This window comes from Lycorma delicatula, chromosome 2 (genome assembly GCF_047948215.1).
Source record: "Lycorma delicatula isolate Av1 chromosome 2, ASM4794821v1, whole genome shotgun sequence".
NCBI classification, from domain to species: domain Eukaryota; kingdom Metazoa; phylum Arthropoda; class Insecta; order Hemiptera; family Fulgoridae; genus Lycorma; species Lycorma delicatula.
In genome coordinates, this window is record NC_134456.1 from 67,182,347 (window position 1) to 67,203,933 (window position 21,587).

General features: G+C 32.2%; 1 protein-coding gene across 1 annotated transcript in view; it reads right to left on the bottom strand.

Annotated features, from left to right (window-relative positions):
* Window positions 1-334: 334 nt before the first annotated feature.
* LOC142318887 (uncharacterized) overlaps window positions 335-21,587 on the bottom strand; it is a 159,575-nt gene continuing 138,322 nt past the window's right edge. Inside the window, exons 4-5 of the mRNA XM_075355509.1 lie at window positions 13,337-13,471; window positions 335-3,285 (exon numbers count right to left, since the gene is read on the bottom strand). Coding sequence (XP_075211624.1) covers window positions 415-3,285; window positions 13,337-13,471 — 3,006 coding nt within the window. The 3' untranslated portion in view covers window positions 335-414. The remainder of the gene's footprint in view (window positions 3,286-13,336; window positions 13,472-21,587) is intronic.

Consider the following 21,587-nt stretch of genomic DNA (forward strand, 5'->3'; position numbering starts at 1 on the left):
TCAAAATATTACGAAAGAAATTTAATTATTCACATAATCCAATAAAGTTTCTAAATTTACTTAATTAAAATTTTATTAATAATTAAATAATTATAATATCCTAAATAAGTTTCGTTACTACGAAATTTTCATGAAGTATAAAAATATGTACATAAGTTATTTTATCATACATTAATGTAAAATATAGTTGATTTTTTAACTAACCTTTGATTACATAACCTAATGTAAAAATAATCTATACAATTAAAAATTAATTAAATAGTAAAATGAACGAACTTAAATAATAGTGAATGATATGTAATAAAAATTATGTAACTAATGAATTTCTGAAAACGTGAATGAATGATGAATAAATTTGATGAATGATAAATTAATGCGAGTAGTTTTATGAATGAATTAAGGTTAAATTAGCAGTTACTCCGCTTTATCAGATTTTTTTTCTAATTTTTGTTCAAATTTTTCTTCAATTTGAACTGATGGTACAAGTGGAGGTTTAAAACCACCATACTCTATACATAACTTTTTTCCTAATCCTCTAGACCTTGAATTCGTTTTTAAATATTCCGTTACGTAATAAGTTTCCGGTGGATACACGGAATGATACAATTTTTGACTCGGCCGGAATGGTGGGGGTTGTTGTTGATCGTGAATCCTTTTCGGTTGATGATCGGCGTTTTCTTTTTTAGAATAAACATACAAAGGTTGATATTGTTTGTACGATAAAGGAATTACTTGAGGGTATGGTAAATACTGTGTTCCAGGGAAATTAGATGCTTGCGGATGTGGAAGTGCAACTGGTTGTGCTAAAGGAAACGAAGGTTGATATGCTACTGGAACAACTTTTGTTTCTGTTAATGGGTCGTGTACTTTTAGCTGCAATTGTGTTACTGCTGTTGGATTAGGCAAACGTACTGTATATTCAAAACCACTTAATTTTGAATTGTCAACTGCAGCATTCTCATTTGAATATTGTTCTCTCTGATAAGAAATATCCATTTGTTCAGTGACTCCTTGACCTTTTATGTTTGAGAGATCACCGTTTACACGTTGTCCATTTCGATCATCGTAATTGTTGCTACCACCTTCCGCTGAATGTATTGTTTCAGTTGTTGCTTCTGAATTTTCTACATACTTCTGATAAGTACTGGAACTTAAGGTGTTTAGATTATTTGCATAAATTGTATTAACGGGACCATTTAAATAACCTTGATTATTATTTTCATTTGTGTTAACTTGAAAGTTATTTTCTTCAGAATCTGAATGTGTTATTTCCCTAGACTCTTGAGAAATACCGGGTTCAATCTTAGTTTCGTCTTTTATTACCTCGACTTTATATTTCTGAGGTATATTTTGCTTTAGTTTCAATCCGAAATCATTATGGTATCCGGATATTGCATTTTCAACATTATTGGTATTTCTTAAACCTGAAGGTGCATAGAATTTTGGAACATAACCACCATGATTTATATATGTTGAAAATCCCATATTTACGCCGGGATCTTGTAAAAATTTTGTGCTTGTTTGACTGTAACTTGAAGAAGCTGGAATATTGTTATAATCATAACCGTTAGGAATTAATGTTGGACTAGGAGAAGGAATAATATTTTGATATGGTAACTGATAAAAAATTGGTTGTGGTTGTGGTTGTGGTTGTACACCGTACCTATGAAACATTGGGTTATATCTCTGTAAATAAATGTAATACAGATTATTAGGGATCGGTGTTGGTGTGATTGGTATCGGTGTAGTGTGTACATGTAGTAGCTGGGACCCTTCGTTAATACGGCTATTTGATAATTTTTGATACGCCAATAAAACTTGCTGCAAAAATTGTTGCTTATTATGAGCTAAATTTTGTTCCGATTCTGCATTATTTTTACTGAACTCTACATTTATCGACTGGTGAATCGGTAAGTACGTCCCATGTTGATAAGATGTAGAAGGAATCTTCCTTATTTCGACTTGACCGTTAACTTTATTTTCATAATTGTTATCCATTATCTCAAACGGTATAGATTTTTGAACATCAATAGTTGTTTTATATACGGACTGTTCTTCAACTGTTTGCTGCTCGACAACCGGTTCCATTGTTTCTGATATTTTACTACCGTCATAATCACGATCCACCGAGTCTTCCTCCGTTCTTGATGTTGAGGCTGACAATGAGACACCTGCTTGAATGGGAGCCAAAACTTGATCAGATGAAGTTAACTGAGATGCTTCTTCCCTTGGTGTAACTAATACTGGTTCTGGTGTAGGAGCTGGTGTAGGTGTTATGTCATGAGCATTTAATATCGATGACTTTAATCTTCCTTCATCATTATTTTCTGTTTGTGAATTGTTGTAGTGGATGTAAGAATGAATTCGGTTCAGTTGTTCTGGATTTAATTCGTCGCTAAAAAGACTTGCTTCAGTTGTTGGACGTAAACGCCCTTCATAATAACCAGAAGATGAGTCACTAGGACGATTTGTAACGATGATCGGTCCAAACGGTTCTTTTTGTATCGGTGATGTTGTAGTAACAGAATTCTGTTGGTTTTCTCTACCGATTTCATTGAATTCAACTTTCCGTTCATCTTCAGCTATTAAGAAAGCAGATATCGTTGTTGCACCAGAATCGTGTCCTTGAACCCCAGATAATCTCTTAGCTTCACCGTTAGACGATACGTCAATCGCGGCTTCATTGTTTGCTAAGTACGATGTAATTTGAACCGACCCTTTTTGCTCATCCGGTCTTCTACTAAAAGAACGAGAATCAGTACTAGATAACCCCGGTTTATATCCAGAATTACCTCCGATAGTAACAACTCTTTGCGTTGTGTCTTGCAATGTTTCATCGACGTAATTTGATGTAACCGTCTGAGGACTTACGAATTTATATTTTTTCGATTCAAAATTCAAGTAGTTTTGCTGCGGTATTGTTTTTCCATTTAAATCCGATACTGTGGTATATTGAGGTGATGTTAATTTGGTATCTCCGTCAGGATAATAATCCAAAGTTTGAAGTTGTCCGTTTGAAGTTGTTAAACTTGGAGCTACTACAGACTGAGAGTTTTGTTGAGTAGTAGGAGTTTCAGCTGTTATCGTTACAAGGTGTGTCTGTTGTCTCGGGTATGGTGAAGCGGTTGACGGGGAATTAACGTGTAACGTAGAGTCCAATACTTCAGATGCTAGTGAATTTAATGAGCCTGGAGGAGTTACTGTATTTGACACTCCTGATGACGGCGATGAGACCTCTTTGTGCGATAGACGTTGTAGAATGTTTGATACCTCCGTCGGTTTTGCCTGTAAAATTACATGATATTGTTAATTAGGAACAGTATATTAATTAATAAATAAATTAGAAAGAAATTTATTCATTATAACAATTAATAAATAATCTTAGTTGTATTTTTAGCTATATTTTTCTATTAAATTAAAATGTTCAGAAAAAAATGTTATTCAATTACAGTAGGAGCAATTCTAACGTACCATAAAAGTTTATTACCCTTTATTTTTATTATATTTTAAACGGGGCGAACACTTTTACTAGAATACATTTAAAAAATTAAAACTCAAGCCTGCTGAAATCCCCTTTTTTTGCTTGAGGTAATAAAAGAGTAGTAAAATGACTTTTGGTAGATTCTATACGATGAAAGGATAAATATTTTACGCAGCGGATTTATAACTAAAAATATCAATTAAACTAATCATATATCAGTAAGTTTTATCTAAAATTTCTAAATATGTCACGCATCTTTACATAAGCGACGTACTTTTTTAATTTTATATGTTATTTGTAAGATCGTTTCTTCTTATTTAAAAAAATAAAACTAAGTTTTGTTGCCAAAACTGATTTTAATTAATTGAAGGAATTTTCACCACTGATTTTTACACTATTATAACCCATCTTCTTAGGTTACTTTATCTAAAATAAATAAAATTCTATTAAATTACTTAATCATAAAGTCTGCATTATTAATGCATCTAAGTACAAATACTGTGTAATTTATTTCGTTAACATGTAGCTTCATTACCAATCCTCTTTGTTTTAAATGAAGATTCTGCTTCTGATTAAAAAAACTAAACGAATAGATTCTATACTCATTATTTTTAGAAATTAGATTAATTAAATAAGTTATTCCACAAGAAATTTCAGAAAGTTAGGGGATAATTAATATTATTCTGAATAAAAAAAAAATAAATGTCAATTTGCTGTTCCTTATAATCAAATTACAGTAGTAAAAACCATTATCTCTAATGTAACAACTAAGATTATCTGTCCAATTATGCACTATTAGGTCATTTGTAGAATGTAGAACTGAAATCTTAAGTAGTGCATCGGAGATACGACTGTATTATTCAATAACCTACTGAAATAGTAAGTTTGGAAGTAAAAAAAATTCTTCTATTCATGGAGTATGTTCAAGATTTTTCAGCAGGAATAGGTGCAGAGAAAGCAAAGTAAAGGTGTAAAGAAAGCAAAGATCTCAAAAAAAGCAAGTACATTTGAGATCTTAATTTGTAATGCATTTTCTTTGGTTGAAATATAAAATATTAATACTTCTTTACTGTATATATTTGTTTTTTAAAATATTTATTTATCTCTTTGTTTTCTTTTACAACCACCAGACCCGACTTTAAAATGTTTCACTTGAAAACATGGAAAAAATTAGTTGTTCGTTTCATTTCTATAATTCTCGTATCAGCTGTGCAGTTTATATTTTTTCTTTATTATTTATTTTTGGTTTCTATGAATTATGACGTGTTGAAATAATTATTTTTAGATTTAAGACTCCACTACGGAGCTGGTAGTGGAAGGGGTGAGAAAGGCTCTGAAGAGGGACATTGAAGTAAGGCTCACCTCATTGAGACCAGAGTACGGCAACTGCCTGAATGTGACAGTTGTCATACCAAATGAGGAGGCTGGCTTGCTCGCTGCGTCGGGCAGTATGGTGATAGGCTGGCACTCTTGTCGTGTTGAGGTCAGAAAGCCAGACCTAGCCTGCTATAGGTGCTGGGGGCCATACGGCGGTTGAGTGTAGTGAACCTGACCAAAGCAGAGATTGATTACTGCGGCGGTACCAGATTCAGGAAAGTAGGATATAGGGAACCAACGAAATGCGTAGATTGTAGAAAGAGTGGCCATCGCAGGGGAGGCCGAGAATGTACGTTCAATAAATGAATTATATCCGACTGAACGCGAATAGGAGCATGGCAGTCCTTGATCTCGTCTGCAGGAGGGCGGTGAGCAACCATACCAACTTTCTGGCAATCGTGGAACCAAACAGGAGGGTGGTTGCTGCTGAGGCTTGATTAGTCCTAATACCTGAGGACGATTCAGGTATTCTGGAAGATTCGTGATCAGTCGCGTGACAAGGATTGAAGGCTTTCTGGAGTTAGAACTCACTAAGTGTTGTTTGTTGTGTTGTTATATATCTCCTAATTGTGGGTTTGAAAGGCTTGAATCTGCCCTGGCGGATCTGGGCCTACGTATAAGGCGTACGACTTAGCCGATGGTGATCAATGGTGACCTCAATGCTGAATCTCGGGAACTCGGGGAAACAATATTACGAGGTTTTGCTTTGGTCAATTTGCTCGCGACCACGGGTATAGTGGTTCTCAGCCTCCAGTTTAAAACCTGGAGGCTGAGAACCACCCATGTATATAGGGAGGGGTTCTGGAACAGTTGTAGACGTAACGGCGGTCCCTAAGGAGCTTGTGACTAGGGTGATGTACTGGTCGGTTCTCAGTGATGAACTGGCCAGCGATCATAGAGCAATTACGTTCACATTAGCGACTGACTGGCCGACTCAGAATGTATGAACTCAGAGATGGAGACCCTCGCTGGCGTAGGCTGAGAGGACTGCAGATGTGGTGGGGAGAATGGCTGAAAATCCAAGAACGAGGAACCCAGACGAGATTTACGGGATTTCTGCAATAATAGAGGAGATTAGTCGACAAGAATCAGTTCGGGTTTGATAGGCCTATACTGGAGGTCAGGGGATATTGCGAGTTTAAGGAAGATTGCTTTAGCAGCTAGGAGGAAGCCCAGAGGGCCAGATGGCGGCTACCTGATCGTGTAGAGAGCTTAGAGGCAAGAATACCGCGCTGCCAAAAGCAGCCTTTGCTCAGGAATTAAAGCAGAGAAGATGGAGGCCTGAAAGAAATTAGTGGACAGGCTAGAAGCTGATCCTTGGAGAAGGGCATACCGGGTCGTAATGTAGAGATTTGTTAGGATACTCCCCTGATCTGGACTAGTCAAACATGGAGAGAGAAACGGCGGGTTTTTCCGGGGGTTGATGAGGAGTGGGAGGAGGTCATGTACCAGAATGAAAACAGATTTACTCGGGATGAAATGAGATGGGCGTTGAGGCTCGAAAAGATTACTGAAAACCCGAGCCCTGGCGGAGTACCTGCTGTATTGGTTTGGGTCTTGGTGGTTTGGATCTCTGGCTCTTATTGGATACATTCAATAGAGCACTTAATGAATGCAGTTTTCCCCGAGCATGGAAAGAAACCAGACAGGCACTTATACCGAAACCGGGAAGTAGTGATTCTGAGGGGGCCATATTTTGACCGATATGCTTGTTAACCATTCTTGGCAAAGTGTATGAACGACTATTGGCTGAGAGAAGAAATTTACTCGGCTGAGGATTTTGTTCGTAAATAATTTGGTTTTACCAGTGGTAGGTCCGCCACTGATGCCATCAGGTGCTTGGTAAAATGGACCAAGGAGCGGGCAAACGGTTTCTGGCATTGACGTAGGATTCTGCTTCCTATTAGACATCATGATCGCATCCCATGGTCGATGGTGCTGGAGTCGCTAAGGACCAGGAGGGTAAGTGAGTACTTAATTAGCATGGTGAACAATTATCTCCATGAAAGAAGAATAAAAGTCAAAACTGAAGAAGGAGAAGAGAAGGGGAGTTTTGGATGTGGGGAGGGGTTTCGCAAAGATCGGTCCTCGGACGCTCCTTTGGAACTTTGTGTATGATGGACTGCTGCAGATGGCACTTCCAGCCGATGTACAACTAGTAGGGTATGCCGATGATTTGGCTTTACTCGTGGCTTGAAAGACGGAGACTGAGGTAGAAGATTCTGCTAGTTGGATTGTCGAAAGGGTTGCTAGATGACTCTAGGGAGAGGGGATTGAGCTTGGCCCTGAAAAAGACTCAGGTGATTGCGATGGTCGGCCGCAGGTGGATAAGACAAATAAATATAAAAGTTAATGGCGTTGTAGTGGCTACCTTCAGGTCTGCCAAGTACCTGGGATCAGTAGGGTGTTTTTAATGTGCACTTGGCTGAAGTAAAAAATCGCGCGGAGAGTACACTAAGGATTTTGAAGAAATTGATGACGAGTACCAGAGGACCAAGAGCCAGTAAGCGAAGCTCAGTCCTCTCTGCGGTCGCTTCTATTCTCCTTTAGGTCGTCCTGGCTTGACAAGAGGCATTACAGAAGAGAAGGAATAGGGATAGGTTCTCCTCAATTCAGAGGAGGGCATTAATCAATGTCACGTCGGCCTATAGGACGATTGCTAGTGATGCGGAAGGGGGTTGTATCACCGATACTATTTATATCGAGAAAACTGTTGAGGATTTACAATGGTATGAACAGAGAACACGCTGAAAGATTACTCTTGGTGGAATGGTAGACAGCTTGGAAGGGATCACCTAAGAGTATGTGGACGAGGCATCTCATAAGCAAGTTGACACCTCGGGGCATCCTGCTGACTCCCATGGCACCGCCGGATCCGTCCGGAGGGTGCAATTTTGAAGAGAGCCGATTTGGAAGGCGGGAGTCCCCTAGGCGTAGATACTGCCCGATATCGATAAAGAAGAACATATAGTCTATCAATGCCGGAGGTGGGGTCGAGTGCGTAGAAAACTTGAGTTACATGAGCTGACCTCGGAGTCCACCATAGACTTGAGGAGTCCACCATAGATGCTGCGAGGTGAACGAGAGTGGAACCTGGTTTCCAAACTAGTGGCTATCATCCTACAAACCAGTAGAGAACAGGGGCAAAACCTTGGCGCGGGAGGATGAGATAAGTGAGCGAGAAGCTCTGCGAAACAGATGAAGATGTAGAGTGGGTGGGGGTGACAGACAGCCCTCTGCGGAGCCGTTGTTTGTCCGCGCTTGCGTGGATGGGCGGCGGTGATGATACACGGGTACTCTGGATTGCCCGAATTCGAAGGCACCTCCCGAGGCTGTGTAATGCTTAATTGCCTGTCCAGCTCCGGCGGATGAATGTGGGTGAGGTGGTTAGGTTTAGTCGGTAGGGTGCAGACATACATTCGCCTTTAATAAAATCTAGAACCTGTTGTGAGCCTGACACTGCTCCCTTCGGGGGCGTACATAAATGGTATTCCACCACCTCACCTTGAAAAAAAAACAAGATTTAGGAGACTGGACTTGAAATTCCATATTGGACTTTTAAGATTACTTGTAACTAACTTTTTCTGTGAATTACTTATATTTGGATTACTTATATCATGTGCTTTTTATCAAGAAACTTACTTATGGCTCAACTGGGGAGCCTATTGTAATTATACTAGGTAACCAAAACCAAGATGATTTTACTAAAAGAAGTAATATACATAACCCAAATACCAACGCTAAAAAATAATTTTTAACACCATAAGTTATTAATAATGGAATAGCAACATAATTGTTATTAAAATTATATTGAAATGATACAGGTGATTAGATTAAAAATAAATAAGAAAAAGGTAATTTAAATGTATATAAATATGAATATTTGTACAAAAATGGTAATCTAATTTTTTTTAAAAATAAATCAAGTACGGAGATGTATTTTTACATTTTGTCAGAATTAATTAGATTCATAGTACAATCTACTCAGTTCTGGACGTTTTTAAGATTAAGATTTCCTGATTTATTCATTTCGGTGAATGCATCTAGGAAGCAAAGTATTAAGAAGATATACTAACTTTATTGATTCATTCTTTATTATTATTTTTTTTTAAATTTAAAACACATTTTCATATTATTATGGTAGCACTTGAAATATAAAAAAAATTGCGTACATCAAGAAAATTAAACTGAAATTTTAAATTTAACAGCCGTATTAGTTTTTCATGTTCTCATGTATAAAAGGAATTATATTTTCCTTCTTAATGAAAAGTGAAGCCAAAATGACAAAGCTCTTTTACTACTTCTCTACTGATTTAAACAAAATACTCTGTTTATATTGAGTGTTTACATCTTACGTAAATATTTTAGATTTATATTTAACATAATCTTTATTTTAATTATCAAAAAAGGAATAATACAGCTTTTACTTTGTTTACAAAAAACAGCCTTACTGATTACTTATTCAGTTATATGGAAGAATTTTACAACGTATTGCGGTTTTTTAAAGTTAATTTTTATTCTTCCGATACTGAAAATTTTTTTTTAAATTCAGTGTTTTGCAAAATTCATGCAAAACTGAAAATTGAACGACCTCTAAAAAATGCATTATTCATCGAAAAATAGAGAGTGGGTAAGAAAAATAAAAATATTTCCTTATATTTTACTGTTTAAGCGGATTCATTGATTTGAATAGTAGTATTAAATTGAAACGTATTTGTATTCGTAGTAAAATATTTAGCAAAATTATATATTTTTTTAATTTTTGGATTAGGACAGGCTTCTTTTTCAGAATCAGATGGTCCGAGAAACGAGTCGCGGCCAGTTATTCTGGAACTCTTCTACCAATACACAGATCGTGTTCATTATAATCTTAAATCTGAAATTACAGCAAATATAACGTTTATAGAAACTTTGCTAATAAGAAGGCAAAACATATGACAATGTATTGAAAGGATACGTAACCAAAAAAATGTGCTGCTGTTGCAAATAATTAATTAAATATATACAAATTTCAACTTCCATTAAGCTCATTTCTGTTATTTTGTAAACGAAGCAATAGAATTAATACAATTTGGAACTAAAGTCAAACGTTTCTTTTATGTTGCAACGGGTTGTTTCTCAGACACTATTTAAATTGATCAATAGATGTTTCTGTTATGTATTTAAACGATTAAATTTTGATGTTATTTAAAAGTACAGATTAAGATTAAAAAAAAAAAACATAAATCTTTTAGTTTCTGTTTCTTAAAGAATCAAGAGGTTTACGTAGTCAAAGCCATTGAAAGGATTAACTCTACTTTGTGTTTTCGATTTTTATTTAGTCAAGTGGTTTTATTTCTATACTTTTAACTCATTTAATCACATTTATGTAGTAAAACCGTATTATAAGATTATATAAAGTTGTTATCGGATAATGGGTTGAACGATTACTTATTTTTTCAGTACAGTAATCATTGTTTAAGTTTTTTTATAAAATCATAGTTATTCATTTAAAATAATTGCTGGTTGAAATTAAAGTAAACATGTAAACTTGAAAAGGTAATAAATTACCAGTAGCAAACTAATTATAAAATAGTGCAATATAAATAATGGCCTGATTATTCTTTAAACTATTCGTTTAAAAGCTGTTGTGAGAAGCAATTAATACATAAGACCTTTTGTCAGAAATTTAGAAACACTGACTATACATTTACGTAATTCAAGTTGGATAAATTTAATGCTCATTCAGTCAACAATTTTAAGAGAATTTAAATTGAACACTTTTACACTCGTTGCGGACGTCGACGATTTGGTGATGCTCGTTGATGGCTTCACAGAAGATGAAGGAAAAGGTGAATAGGGCCATAAGACAGAAAAACATGTGAACAACGACAAGGGGGATAGGACTCTCTTTACAAAAACGTAACTAGCAGTTGTGGTAGGCCGACTTAAGATTAGAAGAATTCGATTACGATCGATGGGGGTTAGACTAGAAACAACGTCCTTTGTGAAATATCTCGAAGTATGAAGGGATCAAAATGGGCTATATAACCGACACCTCTTTGAAGTATGCAGTAGAACGGAGCGGATTTTTAACGCTCTGAGAAGCCTGATGGGCGCCAAGTGGAGACCCAGAGCAGCTAGGCTATTGATGATAGCAGCAACTTCTATATTATTGTATGCAGTGCCAGCCTGTTTTTCGATACTAAACAGGAAGAGAAGTGTGATGATAATGACATCACTGCAGAAACGAATGAATTTAATGATCGTGGCGGCGTTCCGAACGGTATCGGCAGATGCGACGGGAGTCCTGGCCGGGGTACCGCCAATCCAGTTACGGGCTACCCAAATGAAATGGATCTATGAAGGCATGGACAGGGAAAATGTCACCGATCTTTTGCTACAGGAAGGTCAAGAGAAGTGGGACGACGCTTCAACTGGGCCGTGGATAAAGATGCTTATTTTTGAGATACGACCGTGGCTGGGGAGGAAACACGGCGACGTGAGGTACTACCTGCCACATTCCTCTTCGGTCACGGAGGATTTAGTGTATACTTACACAGGTTTAGAAGAAGGGAGCTCCCAAGTTGTCTGTTTTGCGATCAAGAGGACACTCCCTGTCACATTGTTTTTGAATGTGCACGTTGGGAGGATCTAAAAGCAATATATAAATGAGATTATCCCGGAAACTACAACAAAGTATATGCTGACAGGTAAAGAGGGATGGCTGACAATAGAGAGATTCGTGCCAGATGTTATAAGACCAAAGGAAGTAGATTTCAAGAAGTGGGAGGAGTTACTTTAAGAAAAAAAACATAACGACCGACACCCGGCAGTTGGGCAGGGCCCGGGAACGGCATAGCGGGACCCGGTGTCTCTGGCCTTAGCGGTTAGAGGCAGAGACAAGGTAAAAATAAGAAAAAAATACGGAACCGGTGAGCAGATAGATGATCTACCATGCCCACCGTACTGCCGGTAGGTAGGGAGGCTCATTAGAGTCGCAAGGACACTCCCCTGAGCTGAATAATACTTGATTGTTGAGCCTTCCCAGGGGAGCAGAACAAACACAAAAAAAAAAAATTAAAAACTGACTATTTTTCAATTTTGCATTTTAATCGCAGAATTTAGTTTCTAATAATTATTACTATAATGCTAAAATTATGTATCTAAGAACATTAGAAAATCTGAAACAGAAATGCTTGATGTCACATTAGTTTTCCACAGTATTATTGGGTGGAAACAATTTTATTCCATTTTTTTATTTTAAATTTTTTAACAAGTTGGTCCAAATTTAATTTAATATTTTTATCCATGTCGGAACGGATATGTTATATGCATTTGGGGTAAAAGGTTGTGTGTGTTTGTTTATGTCTGTTACCATATTCCTCAAAAACTAATGAACGATTTCGATGCGGTTTTTTGCATTACATCGGTATCACTTCATTGCAGGTTCATAGACAAGTTTTACAGTTATAAACCACCAGGGGGCGCTGTAATCGCTGTATTTCTCTAAATCGGATCAGCCATTTTAAAGAAAAACTTAAAAAAGTTCAACAACTTCAGTCCTGGACTATTCTATAAATTTTGTCAACAAGCAGGCATATTACGCACACATATAATTTAAGAATTATAATTTATTTGTGCATATTATGCACACATTCAACTCAATCTAATCAGTTTTGTGTTAAGTATCACACTATTGTTAGTTACAAACATAAAAAATTAACAATTTAGCGACATTCGAAATCTATTGCTAAATTTGTTAAAACTTATAACAGTAAATTTTAATTTTATAAGTGAAATAAACTCTAGCAATCAAAATCATGTTTAAAAAAGTATTTTTCAGTTGGTATCGATAAATAGTTATAAAAATTTCCAGAAATGTTAAGTTTGGAATAGTGTTTCCATTGTAACAACATCTAACATCGTGAAGTTAATAAAAGGTGAAAGAGAGCCTATTAAAATGAAAATTCCGATTGTAAAGTTAAAACAGTAAAATGTTATCGATATTTATGAAACTGGAGTTTTTGGAATAGTTGTGTCATTTTGTTTATATAAAAAGTGCATTTTATTTTTATGGGTATTTTTTTAATGCTAAGCTGTAAAACATATTCAAATAATATTTACAGTTCAATCATCTTAAAGATAAGTTTCTTCAATATCTTCTCATCACCAGGAAAGGGAAGAATACAGTTATCCCTCTTTGTCACATTTTCCTTTTCTGCTCATCATTTTGGTCAATTTAAAAAAAAATAATTTTTATTCATTCAGAAAATACGTAAGATACATGACTAAATTAAACACATCAAAATCGCATAGTACAAAACGTTTTACCCTGATTTTAATGCTTTTGGATTCTTGGGTAGCATATTGTGTAGAAGAAATATGAAATTCCAGGGGTTAATTGTTCTTTTTTTCTCGATTAAGAAGCATATCATATTATAGCATTCGAGAAAGTAAAAAAACGGCAAATTAATAATTATATATTTAATGTCTTACATCTGTTAATGTTTTAACCAACGCCGCAACAGCCTTTTCTCCCATAGCAAATTGAGTTGAACTGGAACTGGATGGAGACGCACTGTTGTATTCGACTAAAGGATGGTAACCCCAGTCATCTGCGAAGTAATTTACCTGTAACATGTATAATATAATGATCATATTTCACGCTTTTCTTTCATAGAGAATTATTTGTTGTTGTAGGTATCACTTATACAACTATTAACTTTCTTATCACAATGTCATTACTCGAGTAATGAATTTTAATAATAATAAAATAATAGTAATTGGGAATAAATAGAATACTCTTTTATTATATTATGTTTTTGATTAAATAAGTGAGGAAAGTAAATAGCAGAAGAAATATCTTGTATGGTGTGTGGTTATAAATAAATTAACATTTATAGACAAATGAATCTGAAATAAAGTATAACTTAAATTTCTTTTATTTATTGTAACATAAATTATTGCGAAGAATCTTTCTCTGGATTAAAAATAACATAAATTTTTCAATATGTAAGTAAAAATAAATGGGAAACTGAAATAAAATAAATTTACATTTCAATGTAGAAGTAAAATTGAGCAGTTCTCAGATAATTCTCCTTTAATTTCATCAGCAGCAGCTGGACAAATCTTATGTCGTATTATGTCACATTGTTCCATGTATAAAATAACTAGAGATAATTTTTTATAAACAAAAATAACAAAGAGAAGAGCTACAATAATCTAATATACACACGTGTAACGAAGAAGATATAAATGATCAATCTTTTTGTTTTTAAAACAGAAATATTTAAATTACAATCTTTAAAATAAAATGTTGTTAATAAATAATTCTGCCGCTCCAGAACATGAAGGATGAAACAGATTGAGTTCAAAGTTATTGGTTCATTGTTTAATATTCCGGACACCATTTCTTGCTAGGTTCTACTATTAGTTACATCACTACTACTAATATTAGTTGTAGTTTAAAACTATTCCTAGCTGTCGGAAAATATATTTGTATTGTATGAATGAGTTTGCTATAGAATGCAATATAATGTGACGGCGAATTCTGTAAAATATTAAAATAGAAAGATTAATACAAATTATGATGAAAAAAGAGCGGAACATAACAAAACACATTTTAATTGCGTTTATTAATTACAAGGGACACTACAAGTATTGTCAAATAAATTTTGTAGATAAAAAGAAACATCGTCAAATTGATGTTGATTACTCATAATGATCTTTACTTAGTGGGATACTTTACTGGGATACTTACTGTGTAGCTACGGTACTCTAATTTAATAACAAGGATACTTTTAAAACTGATTTTTTACACTCTTACTCAAAAATGTTGGATGTTTTTTATAAATGCATACTTGAAACAATTATCGACGTCGTAGTTTTTATTTTTTCGTTTTACTTACGTATTACTAAGTTAAAAGTTTAAGATTAGTTATTCTTGTATTAAGGATTTTTGTGGCTAAATTGTTCAGTATTTAGAAATATTAATCAATCGTTGTTCTTTAATCAATTAAAATTATATTTTTATTGATTTAAGATTTTTTTTTAATTATTACGAAACACCACTCACTGTAATTTTCATTGCAAGATATATTTCAAATATACATTAGTTTTCTTATTTAAGACTTTGTTCTACATAATTTAAAGGATCAATATTTTCCTTCAGAGAAACTAAAATACAACCAATTTTTTTTAATATTCATTACCTAATATTTTGGTAATTCGAAAAATAAAAATCTGTTTTCATAACTAGTTTATTTAAATCGGCTCCTTAAGAGGAACTACAAGTAAATCGTTAGGAAACAAGCACACGGTATACGGGTTTCTTAAGAAACACCCATAACGAGTTCATCTGTAAAAAACTATCAGTAAGGAATGTTTTTAAAGTTTATTAATAAAATAATATATCTGCCTTTATTTCCTGGTCTACAAAAGCGATATCGATAAGAGGTACGTAACAGTGTAGAAACTAACAAGAATACAACTTCTTCTTATAAACAAAAATGTAAATAAGTAAACAAAAATAACATCGCTAGTTTTGGCGATAATAACTGCAAACTGTCATTCAGTAGCCCATAAGATATGGAGAAGTTTCAATCTTTGAATGCCGCCTCTGTTATCAAGCAGATTGATCGTTAAGTGGTTGACGTGATTCTTTAGATGTTATTGGAATTTCAACAGTGTACTGTTTTACAATTTCACGAACCGTCAGAATCTTTAGGTATTTCTGACTTTCATCGTGAAGAAACAAATAAATGAGAAAATGATTACTTTTTTTTTGTTTTTAACTTGTGTTTTTGAATTCGTTTTTTTGTTTTTTTAATAGTTTTATAAAATTACTTCTCCATTCGACTACTTTAATCGTTGTACAGAAATAAAATTATTGATTAATTTTACTTAAAATTCAACAGAAATTTAACTTCACTTCTACAGAACACTCAATAATTTACACATATAAAACATAAATTTATGTGCATAAAACATACACACTATGTATAATGTTTTTAATGCATGGTAATTAATATAAACCTAATCCAATAGTGTGCGAAGTTTGACTAATAAACCGTCTACTCGACTAAAAAAAAAACTTTACTTTTCTGCTTTGATGTATAATTCACGCTTTATTTTCACCTCATTAGATTCACTTTATTTTAAAATTCAAAGAAAACGTCTTTTTTTTTTTAAGGGATCAATAGATTTTACTTATCTTTCAGCTGCAGAAGACAAGATATGCTATACTCATTAGCAATTTTCATAATTATAAACTAGTTCAATTCATACTGTTAGAAGGTATATAAATAAAAAATTGGTCTACCGTTCTACTAATAGAACGATTACTACTAAATTTATACAGCTTTTTATTGTTGCTTTTATGCAGGGAAAATAAAAGTAAAATTATAAAATTTTCCATTATTTTAAAGAAAGTGTAATCGTAAATGAAATTTTCAATAATTTGGTAGATATATTCCTTCATATACTACTGCCCTCTGCATACTTAATCCAGTCATGTACAAATATAATTGATTCTAACACTGAGTAGAAAATTGTAATTTTTTTCAATAATTTAAATTAGAATGATGTTTTAAATGTAATAAAAAAAATTAGATGTTTTAAAAACAAAAATTTACATATTGTAGTAGTTCTATATAAAGTTAGGGGAAATTTGATATCTATTGAAGAAATTGTACGTTAAATTGATTCGCTAATATTTTATTGTCAGTTATTTTTAAAAGCTAGTTTTACCGTGTTGCATCTAAGTACAGCCACACATTATTAAGGCAGTTAGTATCTCATACTAAGAAATATTAAGTATGTTATGATATCTATCTTATTCATTAAAGAGATTATGGATTGATATAAAAAATAATGACAGCTCAAGTGTATACAAAAATTCAACCAATAAAATATTTTTAAAGAGTAAGTCGATATTATTAAATTAATCTCTTTAGATTAACTTTCAACTTAATGACTGTGGTAAGTCCTCAGTTACTGTAATACTTCAGTATGTTTTACCTAAGAAAACTTAAAATTGACAACTGATAACGTGCAAAATGTGTTTTGCGTTCAAAATAAAACCATCTCTTTAGTGATGACTTATTTTTTATTTAAAAACTGAAGGTACATCCACAACTTTTTGAAAATACTACAAAAGAGAAAATTGATCCTGTAAAGAGATATAATTAATAAGATAGTTTTGTTTAATGTCGATTTTTTTTGTTATTCTATACATAACTATACTCTCAACTTCTTGGTGACACTCTCTCTTAAAGATTTTAAAGGACATTTCTTTAGGAAAATATCTGTAAGTTATAAAAATATATATTTCTAACCTTATTTAATAAAATAAAATTTTATTTCATATTATTATAGGTTCGTTAAGTTATTCATTTACTGAAAAAAAGACTAACTTCTTATGTAAGAAAGAAAATTTTACTTTATCATCATCCAAAGATCGATTAAGTATTGATTTAAGCTCGCCTAATCGGTAGTCTACAAACGTTTTATACCGTTAAGCAACAGCTAAAACATTCCACTGTATATGTATTGAAAATTTTTACCTATGTAAAATAACCTGCAAAATTAATGTAATGTAATTATAAATATCCTCCTTCATTCTTCAAATATGAATTAAAATTGTTTTGCTTGAAGAATTGTTTTACGTAATTTTATTACTTTCCATATTATTGTTTATTTTTATTTTTATTATTATCTTTTTTTAAATAGAATTTTATTTGAGAAATGCACAGTTTAAAATAGTTTCTTGTCATATAGTTTTGTATATGGCTTTTTATATTTCTTTTGAAAAGAAATTTAATTAATATTATAATTGGTTTAACGGAAGAAAATTCATGTTTTTCTTGAATATATGAATTTACTTTTCTATTTAATGTAAAGAGTGTGTTATAAGATTATGATGATTTATTACTAAAAACATTATGGAAAATAATTTCCTCAGAATTTATATAATTTCTTATAGCGTAATTAATTATTCTATAAGTGTTCATCTATAAATATAAATCTCGTTAATGCGCTAAGAAGCGATAGTAGTTGAATAATATTTGCATTTTAATGTAATTTTGAAACGGTGTAAAGCTCTAGTTTCTTAAGATATTCAGTTTCTCCGTTTTTTAATATAAAATACAACTTGAATTAAAGATATTATATTGTATTGCTGTTATCTTTTTATTTATTTGTCCTTTGCTGTTATAAACTAAATTCGTAAAATGGGAGTTGTAATTGAATGGCATCCTGCAATTTTTCATTCTTAATCATAAAGTGGAATTATGAGATTAAATAATATATCAATATTTTTATAATTTTATGAATAACGACAAAAAAAATGATTTCTGATAAAAGCATCAGCGTAGTTGTGGAAAAATTATTTTCATTAGATTTACGAGTTTCCTCTGTAAATCATGCTTACTTAACTTACGGTTGATGCAACAAATTATATCGACCCATACCACCCCAGTATAATATCCCTCATGAAAAGTAAAAAAAATATCTGAAGAAATAACCATACATATCTCATTACGGAAAAAAATAATTTTTTTACTTATAATTCTTGTTTTTATCTGTTAATTTTAAGTTAAATTTACTTGATGAAAAACTCCAGAAATTGCAGATAATTATGCGTAAATTGTAAACCGTTTTTCCCTGTTCAAATAGTGGAGGTCTAACTACCGCAGCTTCATTAAGAGAGTGCAGAAATAATTATACTTTTTTATATATTTAAAAAAGGACTTTTGTGTGTTGTTTAAGTATCTTATTATTTCTTACATCTTAATTCTACCAGTGATTTAAAAAAATAAATTAATTTTTTGTCTACGAATTAAACTTAGGAATATTTTTATAATACTCATTTCTGTGTATTAACAAAACTATTATGTACGTGGTTTCACAGTTTTAATTAAAAACGAAATGGAAAAAATATTATGGAGGAAAGAAAACTCTTTGAAAACTTTGGCCGTTATTAGTGAGGCATACAATCATCGATAAACAGAGCCCGACAGAAAATAGTTGTAATGGCAAACACAATAGCTGTGCTTTGTTCTATGCTTAAATGAAGTAACTGTACTCTATGCTAATAAAATGCCACAGATGCCCGTCTGTTTTAATAGAAATTCTTCTTCCCTTCATAACTCTTTTACCGTTTTAGTTTTAATTATAAAACTGTTTTTACCTAAAGAATGCTATTATTTTTATTATGTTAAATTTCATCCAACGTATAGTAGAAATGTGCTAATAGAAATTACTATAGAGTATTCAAAGTATATTAGCATGCATATATACTAATTATGCTGTATTTTATGCCATACTTTATGGTATATTTATGGATTTAGTTACTACTGAAATGTTTGAAAAATAATAAATAAATATATATATATATATATATATATTATGTGTACGTATTTTTAATACATTCGCATTTAGAATTTAGAAATAGCGCAATGTCATGGAATAGATTTTACTCTTAGAAATAGTTTTTATAAGGATTTTGAGCACAAAAATATTATTTTGACTATTTGAAACTATACATCAGAAGTTTAAAAAAATTATCTTAATTTTAGTGCAATCTAATTATCCGGTTAGTATAATTCAAAAGTAAACTGAATGTTGACACTTTCTCCTTATACCGACGGGTAAATGAATGAGTAAAGGGGATGCCAAAATTCTTTAAATTTATTTTCAATTTCACAAAAAGACCGGTATCGGCAAAAAAACCATTAAAACTCTTCAAAGCTACAATAATAGAGATAATATATATTATAAAAAGTTATATGGAAATAATAATTCTAAAATACTTCGTGGGTACAGATTTTCTTCTTATTTTTCTTGCTCTCTCGGAAGGTATTTTTCAAAACACGTTCTACTTCCAAGGATCATACTATCTTTGACCTACCATCTTACCTAGCCTTATTTTTAGAAAACAAAAAAAAAATCGTAATTTTCTTACCATTCATTTTATAAAAATATTCTGCTTCTAGGGACTGTGTAGGATTCAATGATTTCTGATATTAGGGACTCAGTAATCCCAGATACTCTACACTATAATTCTTAAATTATAATACTCCTATTTCAATTTATTATAAAAATCAATCTATGAAAAATAAGAAAAATCAGCCGAAAGATTAAAAAAATATTTTATGTACGAGGATGTAAATTTACATACGAGAATTTATGTATGTTATTAATGCTGATGAATCTTATCTATTAATTTTCATCAAAATGGTTTAAAAAATATATATATTTGTCTACACACACACACACCAACTATTTTTATACATTTTTATAAAGTACTAATACATGTATATAAATGTTTTTCTTAATTTTGTCCGGCCACCTGAATCCACCATTTTGAATTTAAAAAATTAATTACGAATTCTTAACCAATGATATTAAACACTTTTTTATAAATAATTTCGTTTTGTTTTATAAAAATATAGAAATTTAATTTTTTTTCTAAGATAATATAGGATCCACCATTTTTAGTAATAAATTTCAATTCATCTACTCCAGAAACCCCTAGGAAAAACATTTTTTGAACTTTCATTGATAAAATTTTTGAGATATCAAAATTTTTATATTAATTCTGTTTAAAATCTTAATTGGTTTCTATAAAATCAGAACTCCTTTTTTATTAAGTTTGGTCTCCTTTTAGTTTAATTTCAGTGAATTACAAACTGCATGTGTAAAATATGGAGTTCTGACATAGTTTCGCTACATACTCATTGCTACATACACAAATTATAAAAACCAAATACGATAGATATTAATTCAAGAAATGAGATTAAAGTTTAATGACAGTATTATCTATTTAAATGACAAACGCTAAAAATAACTACACTGATATTAAAGTTCTCTCTGAAAAATTAAAAAAAAAATATTTATTGTAACGACTTTCGTAGAAGATTTTTAGTCACTACATAGAATAATGCAAACCTCTATTAATGAATAAGGATACTTTTTATTTCATTATTTTACCTATTATTTTTTGAAGTATTACGTATGTTCAATTATTTTTTCTGGATATCATTTACGCCTCTTCATCTTTTATTTAAACTAGAAACAACGTACACTAAGTTTAGATAAACAGTTCTAAATAATTCTTAATCGTCTATGTTTATCAGCCAGAGAATAATGATACCAACAGATCTAATATAAAGTTGTGGAATATATCCATTTGGTTAATCATTAAAAAAATCTCATTATTTATGCTTCATTCAACTGCCTTCTTTATGCTATGACATAACGGATTTAATACAATGTGCAGATAAGCAGTATAAATCAACAGAAACGTAACCGTTAACAGCGGGTGGTAATAACATGTATTGGAAATTATTTAAAGTGAATTTCTGAGAATTGTGTACCACATGATTTACCAAATACAGACTATTTCACAAAATTACTGATGGACAATTACTTTTTAATCTTAAAGTACTATCTATAAATAGCTTTAGAATTACATCATAGAGAAAACTTATGTCGATTAATTTTGAATATGCTACAAAATGCTGTTTAAAACGCTCTTAAAAAGAGAGTTCCTAAATGTTGGTCACTTTATTAGACACATATCGGAATAATAAACGATTTTGGAAATGGATTCATACCACTTTTAGAACTGGCGATGTGGCGGCCGGGGTCAATGTTATTGCAGGTGTAACGGAGACCCTTCCGTTGTCCACATGCCCCCTGCGATGGCAAGCATGTAGCAATGCTGCCCATGTGTGTCGGTGCATGG